The sequence below is a fragment of the Larimichthys crocea genome, chromosome VI (genome assembly GCF_000972845.2).
Source record: "Larimichthys crocea isolate SSNF chromosome VI, L_crocea_2.0, whole genome shotgun sequence".
Taxonomy (NCBI): domain Eukaryota; kingdom Metazoa; phylum Chordata; class Actinopteri; family Sciaenidae; genus Larimichthys; species Larimichthys crocea.
This window is the reverse complement of record NC_040016.1, coordinates 11,123,692-11,135,312: the sequence shown is the minus strand read 5'-3', so window position 1 is coordinate 11,135,312 and position 11,621 is coordinate 11,123,692. Positions and strand designations below refer to the sequence as shown.

At 38.6% G+C, this 11,621-nt stretch overlaps 4 protein-coding genes across 5 annotated transcripts; 1 reads left to right on the top strand and 3 right to left on the bottom strand.

Moving 5' to 3' along the window:
• Positions 1-1,633: 1,633 nt before the first annotated feature.
• Positions 1,634-2,539, bottom strand: cvih1orf74 (chromosome VI C1orf74 homolog). The gene has a single exon (XM_010746321.3). The coding sequence runs from the start codon at positions 2,502-2,504 to the stop codon at positions 1,716-1,718; it is 789 nt and encodes a 262-aa protein (XP_010744623.2). The 5' UTR covers positions 2,505-2,539; the 3' UTR covers positions 1,634-1,715.
• A 78-nt stretch (positions 2,540-2,617) lies between these two features.
• tomm6 (translocase of outer mitochondrial membrane 6 homolog (yeast)) lies at positions 2,618-4,093 on the bottom strand. The gene is made up of 3 exons (XM_019262445.2): positions 3,920-4,093; positions 2,994-3,129; positions 2,618-2,801 (listed from the first exon to the last, which is right to left on the bottom strand). The coding sequence occupies exons 1-2, from the start codon at positions 4,015-4,017 to the stop codon at positions 3,033-3,035; spliced, it is 195 nt and encodes a 64-aa protein (XP_019117990.1). The 5' UTR covers positions 4,018-4,093; the 3' UTR covers positions 2,618-2,801; positions 2,994-3,032.
• A 1,477-nt stretch (positions 4,094-5,570) lies between these two features.
• On the top strand, positions 5,571-7,670 carry uqcc2 (ubiquinol-cytochrome c reductase complex assembly factor 2). The gene is made up of 4 exons (XM_010746322.3): positions 5,571-5,751; positions 6,914-6,988; positions 7,323-7,389; positions 7,486-7,670. The coding sequence occupies exons 1-4, from the start codon at positions 5,614-5,616 to the stop codon at positions 7,593-7,595; spliced, it is 390 nt and encodes a 129-aa protein (XP_010744624.2). The 5' UTR covers positions 5,571-5,613; the 3' UTR covers positions 7,596-7,670.
• Positions 7,671-8,145: 475 nt separating this feature from the next.
• Positions 8,146-10,664, bottom strand: tspo (translocator protein). Of its 2 annotated transcripts, none has more exons than XM_019262466.2 (4): positions 10,213-10,664; positions 9,069-9,244; positions 8,842-8,980; positions 8,146-8,756 (listed from the first exon to the last, which is right to left on the bottom strand). In XM_019262466.2, exons 2-4 carry the CDS (start codon positions 9,239-9,241, stop codon positions 8,583-8,585), a joined length of 486 nt encoding a protein of 161 aa, XP_019118011.1. In that variant the 5' UTR covers positions 9,242-9,244; positions 10,213-10,664; the 3' UTR covers positions 8,146-8,582. The 2 variants fall into 2 exon arrangements, with proteins under 2 accessions (XP_019118011.1, XP_010744625.1); XM_010746323.3 differs by having other exon boundaries at positions 10,270-10,662.
• Between the last annotated feature and the right edge of the window lie 957 nt (positions 10,665-11,621).

Genomic DNA, 11,621 nt, shown 5'->3' with positions numbered 1-11,621 from the left:
AAAGTTCTGTCAGTCATTCAACCCCTCTGATGGTCGTGCGTACGGTTTGAGGAAGAAAGACTAGTCAAAACTACCTCTATTTACACAGGTGAACACTTTACTGTAAGGATGACCGCCTCAGCTGACATATGGGACGAGCATCTAACTTCTGCCAGGAGAATTCAGCACCTATTTTATGCACAACAGTTGAAGATGTTAATTGTCCTACACAGGGAAGTATGCCGTCTTTGACAAACAAATTGGTATCAGGGGGGTCAATATCTTGATCCAGCAAAAACAACAGAGACACGTCTGACTGCTGGTTTGAGTGTCGTAGTATGTTGCAGTAGATGATACAACATGTGTGGTTCAGGTCTCAAGGCTCTAAGATGAAAGCTTTGAAATGGGAGTTAGCCACATGGGTTGTGTCTGTTCACTGTTGTACACCGATGTGCTTTTATTTAAATGAAATGAGCTATAACAAACACTGTTTATAACGAAAAGTTGTTGTTTGTGAACATGGAATTGCAAGCTGTTATTGCATTAAAGCAAACATAATCGTGGAACGTAAGACACATAGAAAAGGTGAAGTTTTGGAAACTAATTCAAGAGATTATAAAATTATGGTGTGTCAGCTGCTTTAAAGGTGTGTGTGATTAGTCTCATGTTTTTATATAATGGTGCTGAGATTGTTTGTTTGTATGCATTTTAAATGCTAACATACTTAGTCTAAAGAATGGACCTCTATTACATTTTTTAAACAAATCAATCTAACTGCGAAGTAAGACGCTTGAGACTACAGACTGTTTTTGTTCTTTCAAGAAGCAGATCTGGTTTTACCTCAAACTGATGCAAATATTTGAAATAAACTGACAAACGCCTGTCTGTTATTTTCTGTTTTTATTTTATTTTTAAAACATTATAGCACTCTGCACAGAAATGTCACGGGGGAAGTCGTCATTTACATTTAGTCATTTAGCTGAGCTTTTATCCAAAGCCACTTACAAAGAAGGGAAACAATCAAGAAATGATGTGATGATTTTAACTGCTGCATGTCACTCCAACTGAAGACAGACACCAAAGATTTGGTGTTTCACAAAAAGCACAATTAGTTTTTTTTTTTTTTCAGCTGTGAGGAGCTCCTTCATTTCCTCGGTGCGTCGTATTGCTGGACAGAATACGTATATATGTAGTTCTGCCCTGGAACTGGCACAGCTAAATGCAAAGTGGATATTATTAATAACACCTGCATTTTTCCTGCTATGACAAGTAAAAATGTTTGCCATGAAAATATATTCTTTGTATTTGTTTTGGACCTTTTTATCTGAATGTCAAAAAGACTGTAAGGCTCCTTCTTACAAATAACACAGTATTTGCTTACCTGACAACTGATGAAATGAATCAGTTTGATTGGTGAAACATACAGTATTTATTTTGGATTTATTCAGACTGGATCAAGCAGCTGGATTTCAAATCTCTCTGATGAAATAAAATATAAATTTCTGCTCAGATTCAACTGTTGTTGTCCTCACAGTTTATTTGAAGGTTTTATAGACCAGATGTTAACTTTGTAGACTTCGTTCATTGTGTGTGTGTGTGTGTGTGTCGTCTCCCAGGGTTTGAATACCATTACACATTCACATTAAACAGCAGCTGTTTTGAAACAGTTTAATGGAGCGATAAGAGTAAACCCACATGTTCTCACATACAGTTTATTGTAACGAAATATGCTCGCATCACAAACAGACTGAAGGCAGCGTGACTGTGGACTGACAAACTCTGAGATCTTTTAGGACATTTTGCTGCTGAAATCTTTCCTGTAAACGAAGCCTCCAGTTTTCCAGGTTGGGCTGCGTGTCTTGAAGCAGAGCGGCCGGGACGCTGAAGGAGTACAGACGACACGTGTGACCTGCGGAGTCTGGAAGCCATGTGGCTGAAGCTGTAGTCACCATCAGGGGAGTCATAGACAGACAGTTCTCGAAGCTCTTGGTCTGATCGAACCAGTAGGTGACAGGGTAACCCAGTAAAAGACCGAACACTGTGCACAGGTTCCAGTCCTCTGATTTCTCTCCGACATAATGAGGTTTCTCAGCCTCCTTCAGTTCGAACCCTCTCAGGAGAAGCAGTAAATCGTGTGTCATGCTCTTCAGCTCTTCTGTGAGCGGGTCAGCGACGGCAGGTTTCTCCAGCGAGTGGCGGACGTCGATCACAGACACGCCGCCATCGTGAAACAGCTGTTCTACATTTGTTCTGACTGTAACCGGATTGACAATGAGAGCGTTTCCGTTCAGATCTAGTGTGAGAAGTGATTTAGACACAAGCTGCGAAGACTGCAAAGAGCTCAAATACCGCTGCACCTGATCTGCACCGGCGCCGTTGCTATCGTACAATAAAGCTGGTTTCAATCCCAAATCAACAGCCGAGACCTGAGCAGCCAGGTCCAGACTCTGAGGGACCGAGAGAGACTTTCTACCAGCGGACAGACATTCACGAGCTGCAGCGACAAAGAGCTCCTGAGCCGACATAGCTGCAGAAATCACAGGTTCAAAAAGACAAATGTACCAAAAAATACACTTCAGTGATTGGATGCAGGATTTTAAAAATTAAATTATTAAATGGGTCAACAACAACAACAAGATACAAGATGCAATGTCATTATTTCTCTTCAGGCCATCTACTGTGCAATGACATACAACGAGTTATTCTACAGAAAAGTCAAGTTAAACTAGGCCAACAGGATAATTTGTATTCAAAGAGTAACCAGTCATCAAAGTTTGATTATCATTCTTGTTCCTTGTTACTTCTTTGTTGGTCCAAGACACCTTAAAAAGGAACAAAAAAATCAAGTTAAACACAAATACAAACCTCTATAAGCAGATCATTTGTAAGTTAAACACAAATACAAACCTCTATAAGCAGATCATTTGTAACCGTGGCACCAGTCTTCATGTGTGTATACTGTATAAATCAGGTTGTTGTAACAGTATGTGTTAAAGTAAAGAAGAGGATCTCACCATCATCCTGGTTTTTGGCTGTGACGTATTTTGATCAGGTTATGTCACAGGCTGAGGAGACATGAGGTCGAAGTCTGAGAGATTTCTCGCAACCCAAACACCAGCTGCAAACAAGCCCAGGTTGACCAGAAGATTCCTGCAGAAGAAAAAGTGACGATTTATTCTTTGTTCTTCAACAAAACGGCACAAAAACAATGTCTCAACGTGAGCTGAAGATAAAATACTACACAGTTTACTAATTAACTGCTGTCTGTGTCTTTGTGTACACATTTTCTGTGCCGGCTCAGGTTCAGTACACGGCAACTTTGATAACACAATACTAGATACTAGATCCAATAATGATATCAGATGATATCTGCATTTTACTCCACGGCGACGCTGTAGAGACAGACAGAAAACTGGAAAGGAGAAGGTTGCCATGGAAACTGTGAGTACATGTCTCATAAACATCTTTAATTCAGAATCCATAAAAATCTGTTTTAATTTTAATTAAATGTGACCAATATGTGCTGAACAAGACATGTGGTCATTGAAAAATCCTCCACAAATCACCTTACACATAGTTTTGCTCATTTACATGTGCACCAATATGTGCATTAAGCCAGTATCAGCATTATTATTATTATTATTATTATTACAAAACATAACGCATGATTTTAAACGTCATTCAGCCAGAGGAGTCTCTGAAGTGTTAGGTAATGAAGAGGGGAGACAGAAAGGTCATGACACTGGATGTTTCACTGTAATTAAACCACTAGTTAAACAATCTTTCGGATGCCTCTGGAGCTCAGTTTTCCCCAGTTAATAATCAAAACAAACGGGTTTGTTTAGTCCACAGTTGTAGGCTGGAGTGTGAGCTGACATTAGCTGCAGTGCTAACAGTTAAAGTGTTTTCAGTGTTTTCAGTGTTTTCTTAGTTAGCTCACCTCCTGAAGTCGTTTCTGTCTGTTGCGAACCGACAGGCCGAGCCGATCCAGTCCATCACACCGGGGGACGAGCTCTTCTTGCCGTCTGAGCCGCTCATCTTTGCAAACAAAAGGAGACAGCGACCGCAACGAGGTGACCAGGCAGCACGAGGGGGAACAGATTAGATGTAACACAAGTACGGTGCGCGATGAAGCCCAACTCTCTGTAGGGATGGGAAGTTCGTTTCATTTTAGGGAGTCGGATCATTTGACTCACCAAGAAGAGTCGGCTGTTTATTTTTTTTACCACTTATACCTTTTAATAATTCAACCAAATTCAGCGCTGTTTTGTATGTGTACACATATATCATTCATTAATTCATTCATTTATTTAATGGGACCATGCACAGTATTAAACATAAACGATTATATTTGATGTACTGCACCAGAGTTACAGCTTACAGCTACTTTTCATCTGCAGTCCCTTCGGCAGACGCAATTAAAACATATTACAGCACAAGTACAAAGCAAAAAACACACAGGACACATAATGCAAAATACACAGTTACACACAATAGCACATAACATACACCCACAATGTCATTGGCTACAGAGCGGAGTATTATTATAATATCATGTATATATTCAGTGCATCCTTTGTAGTAAGTATTCAAAAGAAAAAAGAAAAATCTAACACTGATACTGTTAGACTGTTGTTTCTGTTTATATTGTTCATTCTGTTCCTGTTAGACTGTTGTTTCTGTTTATATTGTTCATTCTGTTCATATCACCATATTTATACTATTTATATCTTCCAGATCTGCTACTGTCTTTTCTTGGATGTCTTTTAGCTTGTATATATCTTTATATTTTTTTACATCTTTTACTTATATTTTATATATTTTATGTTTATTGCTGATTGCACCGGGGAAACGCGGGAAAACGCAATAAGAGGGAAACGCAATTCAAATTCTCTGTATGTCCTGCACATATGGCAGCATTGATAATAAAGTTGACTTGACTTGACTTGATTTTACTGTATTTACAGACCCTTGTAACTCTCTGAAATCACCCAATGAATGCACTAACTTGCTTGTAGAACCACTCTGCTACACAAAACAGATAGAAACACCTATAAAAACTTTTTTTTAAAAATGACAGCTATTGACCGTTGGATGCATAGGTCTCGTGTCCGTGAAGGTTGTTTGTGGATCCTGCTTGATACGACAGCTTTCCTTTGTGTTTTGAAAATGTCACTCAACGCTTCACGTACCAGAGCCGGCTCCCGTCGTTGAACTTAAAAGAGCCGGCTCTTTATTTTACCACTTATACCTTTAATAATTCAACCAAATTTAGCGCTGTTTTGACTTATGAGTTGTATGTGTACACATATATTATATATATATTCAGTTCATCCTTTGTACTGATGTATTCAAAAGAAAAAAATACATTTTCTAATATCAATAAAATGCTGTAGCCAATTCTTTTCATTGTATTTACAGACCCTTGTAACTCTCTGAAACCGCCCAATGAATGCACTAACTTGCTTGTAGAACACTTATAAAAACTATAAAAAGGACAGCTATTGACAGCTTGCCTTTGTGTTTTCAAAATGTCACTCAACGGAGCCGGCTCCCGTCGTTCAACTTAAAAGAGCCGGCTCTTTGAACCGGCTCGTTCACAACAGACCCATCACTACATGCTATGGTCCAAAGATGTCTGCTACCAGGTACCGTCGGTTCTTGAAGCTGTGTGAGGAGTGGCCGCGGGATGAGTACAAGAAAGGCCGTGATTTGGGGACGTTCCTGCGGCAGAGAGTAGCGTCAGCCTTCCGTGAGGGCGAAAACACACAGGTACTGCGGCTTAAGTGACGCGACACACGGCATGACAGACCGAGCTAAGCCGGCTAAGTCGATAGCTGTGTGGAGGAGATGAGCTAACAGCGCTGACCTTGTCTGTCCAGCTGATCGATCGATCATTGGAAATGTATCTTTACCTACAATAATCATAATGTCAGGGATCATTCGTGTCAGGCTGCGGCTGAACACAAAGGTTTAACGAGCTGTGCAGAAAGACAGAACAACATGTTTCATGTAAAACAATGTTTCACTATAGTTTTAGTTTTTTAAGTATACTGTTCACTACATGTCATTGAAAAATATCGCTCCTTCTACTCCATTAAAAGTAATTTTAAGGGTAGTTATAGTGTGTGACATGAATAATATATATATAATCTATAATAATATCATATATAAATTATATATATATTAATATATAATAAAAAAGATATATATATACACGTCACACATGGACGTTTGCCAAACATCCATGGAAAAAAGGAATAGATAAGATATTATATATTATATTATATCTATAAATATAGCTACGCTATAATATATATATATATAATACGCCCCCAACTAACTTTTAAAAAAAATCCTATGTTGTCACATGAAAACATACGGAAATAGGTTTTTTTTTAAAAATAAAAAAAAATAAATTATAAATATCCACCTCTCATCTACCAAGTGACTGAAACAAAGTTAAACAAAGTCACTACATAGTTCATATTGCAAAATGAATAGGAAATATAGCTATTGACAAAGTTAGAAATAATGATTTTTTTTAAATTAAAATAGTAATTGTTTCCTTCAAACTTTAATCAAAGAATCCTGCGTTTGCATCCTTGCAGCCCTTTGGGCATTCATACATGTCAATTTGTGAAAGTGATCTGAAGAGGTTTCCTCCCATGTTTCCTGAAGCACCTACCACAAGTTGGATTAGATATTTTAAATAAATGCACCAATAACAAAAGCATCCTGTGTTTTAGAAAAGGTTCTTATTATGTAGATTATGTATAATATCTGTAGAAATAAGATAACAGCAGTCTGCCAATGTTTTGGTTGACTTATAGTTGTGTCAAAAATATGATTGCTTTTTAAAATGTGATGGAAAAACTGTTTTTTTTGGCGGTCAGATTTATCTCATTTGTCAAATCAATGCGTTTCCCACCAGATCTCAGATCCAGAAAAGTGCGACCAGATGTATGAAAGTTTGGCTCGCATCAACGGCAACCTCTACAGACAACGGGTAAGCACAGTGTATATTCTGTAACAGTCTCTGATATGTCAAATTATTTTCTTCTCCTCTCTGGAGATGATGAAGCATGAAGTTTGTCAGATAAGGAATAACTGACCAGTTAAGTTTGAGTATTCATTCTGTAAAGACATTTTCATTTTAAACCTGTCTGGTTTGGTTCCTAATAACACTGACGAGCAACACTGACATAAGGTATTGTCTCTCCTATGAGACTACATTTAAAATATGTAATAATAATATGCAAAACATCAGGGGAAACATGCTCCTCCAAACAATGTATTCACACAACTATGTGTCTAATAATGTCTTTTTTGTCTGTCCTCAGTTTCCTCGTGTAAGAGACACAAGCTTTACTGGAGTGACGGTGGAAGAGTGTAAAGTACTTTTGACAGGTAAGGAGCAACATTTATGTTTATGACTGTTTATGAAACACACTTTTGTTATAGTTAGCTTTTTGTTTCATATATGTTTGATTTGTTGTTGTGTAGGGAGTTTGCAACAGATGGACGAGGAGAAAAAGGGTTTGTGGAAGACGTTAATGGAGCGATTCTCCAAATCACCAGAAGACCCTCCTCCAGAGAAAGCTCCTGAAAAATAACTCTCTCTCTGTCCTTTCCTATCTTTTCTTTTCTCACTGTATGTACAGAAATAAAGCTTATTGTTGGTATCTTTATAGACTGTTATTTTTATTTTGAATTTACAAACTATTGCCTGTACCTTTGGGAGGGATCAATCAATACACAACCAAATATAAAGAAATTAGCGAGAAACTCCTTCCACAAACATAAATTTGACTAAAAATGCTTTAGAGAGAATTTAATTCCAATATAATATTTACCTCCACTGTATATTAGTTAGGTTGTTTTTAACAATGTGAATTGGCATCACATGAAAAATCTTTGTTTTGTGGACCAAATATCTTTCCTTTGACACAATATTATACAGACTGGATGCACCGATGCAACTTTATCTCCCCTAATACAAATTATTGTAACAAACACTGAATATTTAATGTTCTCCTTTTACCTAATATAAAATCTGTGTATTTCACCGCACGTGACTTCAGTCATCATATATGTAGATATGCCATGGCTTTAAAAACTGAGTTGGTGGCCTTCTGTGACTGAATGAATATTAATGCCATAGTGTTTAATTGGATAAAAATCTGTTTAATTGAGTTAAAGCAGTAACAGTACAACATAACACTCATTATTATTATTAATGCACACATGGGACATGAAGTTAATAAATGAGATTTAATGTCTTTGATCAAACAGCTTAGTACAAAACTGTGACAAAGAGGCAGGTTGACAGTTAAACATTCACATTACCACGATCGGACGGAGTAACACACCTGCTCAGGTGTATAAAGCTGCCATTTTAGATTCTGCAGATGACCGTAAACAAACAAGTCTGCTGGGCACACTACTTTTCAATGACCTCATTATGGAGTTAAATCATTTTTCAACATTAGTTAACATATCTGCAGATACTGGTTGATCTTTGACAAGCTGGTATTTTAATATCAATCCTCAGAAATATCAGCTGAACGTGCAAATGCAAACGCAGCACACAGAAGTGTCTCCTACTCTTCTTTTTTCTCGGGGTTGTCTCTCCATATGCAGTAGTTTAGAGCGGTGGCGAGGCACAGCCAGGACAGGTAGGGCGCCATCAGCAGAGTGGCAGTGCGGCTGATAGAATACCAAGACGCCATGGTGGCTCCGACGGTCCCAGTGAGAAGCACTATCTCAATGAGAGCCTACGTTGGACAGAGAGAGGGTTTTAAACAGAGCGTAGAATATACCCGATTAAAATAAACAATTACATCAGTGCGATAAACTTACCCATTTCAGTTTGTGTGCACCAAAGAAAATCGGAGTCCAGGTCCAGTTCAGAGCTAGCTGTAGCCCATACAGTCCCAGTGGAACCACTGCATCCTCAGTGAAACCTCCCAACTCCTTCCACACCAAGTAGGAGCCATACCTGCATAAGAACAATGATAAAAACAGGATCCTTTATATAGAGAATAAAATCCTAAAAGGCTGCAGGGCCCGGTCATAAAGATGCTTACCCCATGCCTGTATACAGACATGTCCACACTACGGGGAATGCTGCATTCGGTGGGCGCCATGATGGTTTCTGCAGGGTTGGGTACCAGTTCTTCACCTCTTTGCGTGTGATGTAGCCTCCATAGAAACCTCCCAGGTGTGGCAAGGCCGTCATTCCAAGCATGGGCAGCCACATGTTCTGAGATGAACACAGGAGACATGAGATGTATGAAGAAAACTGGATACAGTGTTAGAGGCAGGATTTCATTCACGTACAAGTTGAAACTCAAAATCTGTGGCTCTGGCTACAGTCCTGTCTCTTCCGCCTCAGGTGTCTGTTCAAGGAGCTGCAGTTTTTGGCATTTCTACATTGGCTTCACTCCACAGAGGTTGCCACTTGTCAGAACTACAACCCCCAACAAATGTATCGGGTAAAGGTCGCCATTTAACATGGTCACTTGTTAAACTGAAACACTTGGAGGCTGGAGAGAACTAAAGTTATGGACCACTAAACCAAAACAAGGAGCATAAAATACTACATAACTGCAGTCAGGTGACAATTGATCATCACTATTAACCCCATCTCACATACAAGTAGTTATGTATTATAGTATTTAGTATTATAGCTGCTTTAAACACACTGTAGCTCATACTAAATGTACTAATATGAGTACAATACACTGTCCTGTCCTCCCCCATTTGTCATATTACATGTATTATTTGTATGGACAGACTCGTCTGCAATTTCGTTGTACTGTACTTGTACTGTTACAATGACAAATAAAGCCCCTATCATTATCATCATCATCATCATCATCACAATAATAATCCAGTACTGGTATCTGTCATCATCATCATCATCACAATAATAATCCAGTACTGGTATCTGAGAGAGGTATTTTAGGACAGTTAAGGTCAGTCAAGGCCAGTTCCTGTTAGTCATTAATATTATTTAAAGTTGTTTTTCATGCTGTCTTGTACAGACGGTGTGAAAATGCAGTGAACAACCAACATTTTTAGACTTTTAACGAGTAATGTTGCAAAACTTAAAAGACAGGCGACTTGAATGCTGTTAAAATATGTTTTTAATGCAACAGTGAATTATTAATTATTAATATACTGAAACAGATAAATGTGGGAGAACAGTCTGGACTGAAGGACACTTACCTAACTTTCCTGTCATTATACTGCAGGTTATGTCAGAGCCTTGTGCGTGTTACTCACCGCTGGTTTCAGCTCCTTGGCTCCTTCCTATGTTATTTTCCTCGGACCTAATGTTGCTCGGCTTGGTGCGTACGTGTGTGTGTTACAGTTTGCTGGACGGGCAGGGCTGTCTTATCATGTGTGTCCAGTCCCACACACACACACACACACACACACACACACAGAGGCAAACACCGTGACGTCGGAGCGTGGTGGGTAACAAAGATTGGTCGCCAAGACAAAGTCAAGAGGAGGATGACGGTTAGTGGAGTATTTTGGTCGCTAAATAAACATGTTGTATAACCCAGCCGTGGTCACTTAAAGTCCAAAGGTTATGAAATACACACGCTTTACTTCCTGCTCGGTCAGTCATTACATATTTCCTCGATGCTTGCAAAAACACCCACACACAGCTGGAGAGGCGACAGCAAAGATTACTAAACCAGTCAAGATGATTCCTGCCCTCTTAGCGCAGCTATCTTATTTCCCATTGAGGATGTTTCTAAAGAAAAGCTTAAGGCTAATAAAGCCTGACAAACACGTTAAAGGTGTTTGTTTAGTTGCAAAAAGCAAACATGCATATATTTAGACTCGTTAGAGCCGGTTTACCATTTTACGCAGCTAATAGTTTTATGTATTCATACATATTTTGACATAAACTATCTTCACAAAAACAAAACAATCAAGCTTCTTGGGAGGATATAACATTTTAATTAAAAACATTATTTTATCATTGTGTGTTTGCTGTTTTTAATATGCATTTATATTGACTTTTGTGTATTTCTATTAAAGGTCCAGTGTGTAAGATTAAGGCAGGAATTGAATAGTATGTTTTCATTAGCGTATAATCGCCTTAAAATAAGAATGTTGTATTTTAGTTGTCTTAAAATCAGTCCTTTATATCTACAGAGTGAGCGGGTCCTCTTCCATGGAGTCTGCCATATTGAACCACCTTTTTTTTTTTTACAGTGGCACTGAGCAGACAAACCAAACACTGATCGAGATAAGGCCTTTTGCTTTTTACGTGAATTTCTAGCCAGAGTTTTTCCTACAAACTTTGAAGGAGAGGGTGAGCCAGGGGAGAATATTCAATGGTTGCAATCTGCAACTTGACTGCTAGGTAAAACTGAATCGTACACACTGGACCTTTAACGTGCATTGTCACTGCAACTGTTGCTATGGTATGTGGCAGTAGTATAAACAATAAACCAATATGAAAACATGTTTATATATACACATATCCTGCTCATACATAAAGTTAGATATGAAGATTGACACCTAGAAATTTGATTGTTAACAGCATGGCCGCTTTGATTGACAGGCAGGTGCCATTACAGATGGCTTTATTAGAGCACCCAGGGGTCATTCAGCCC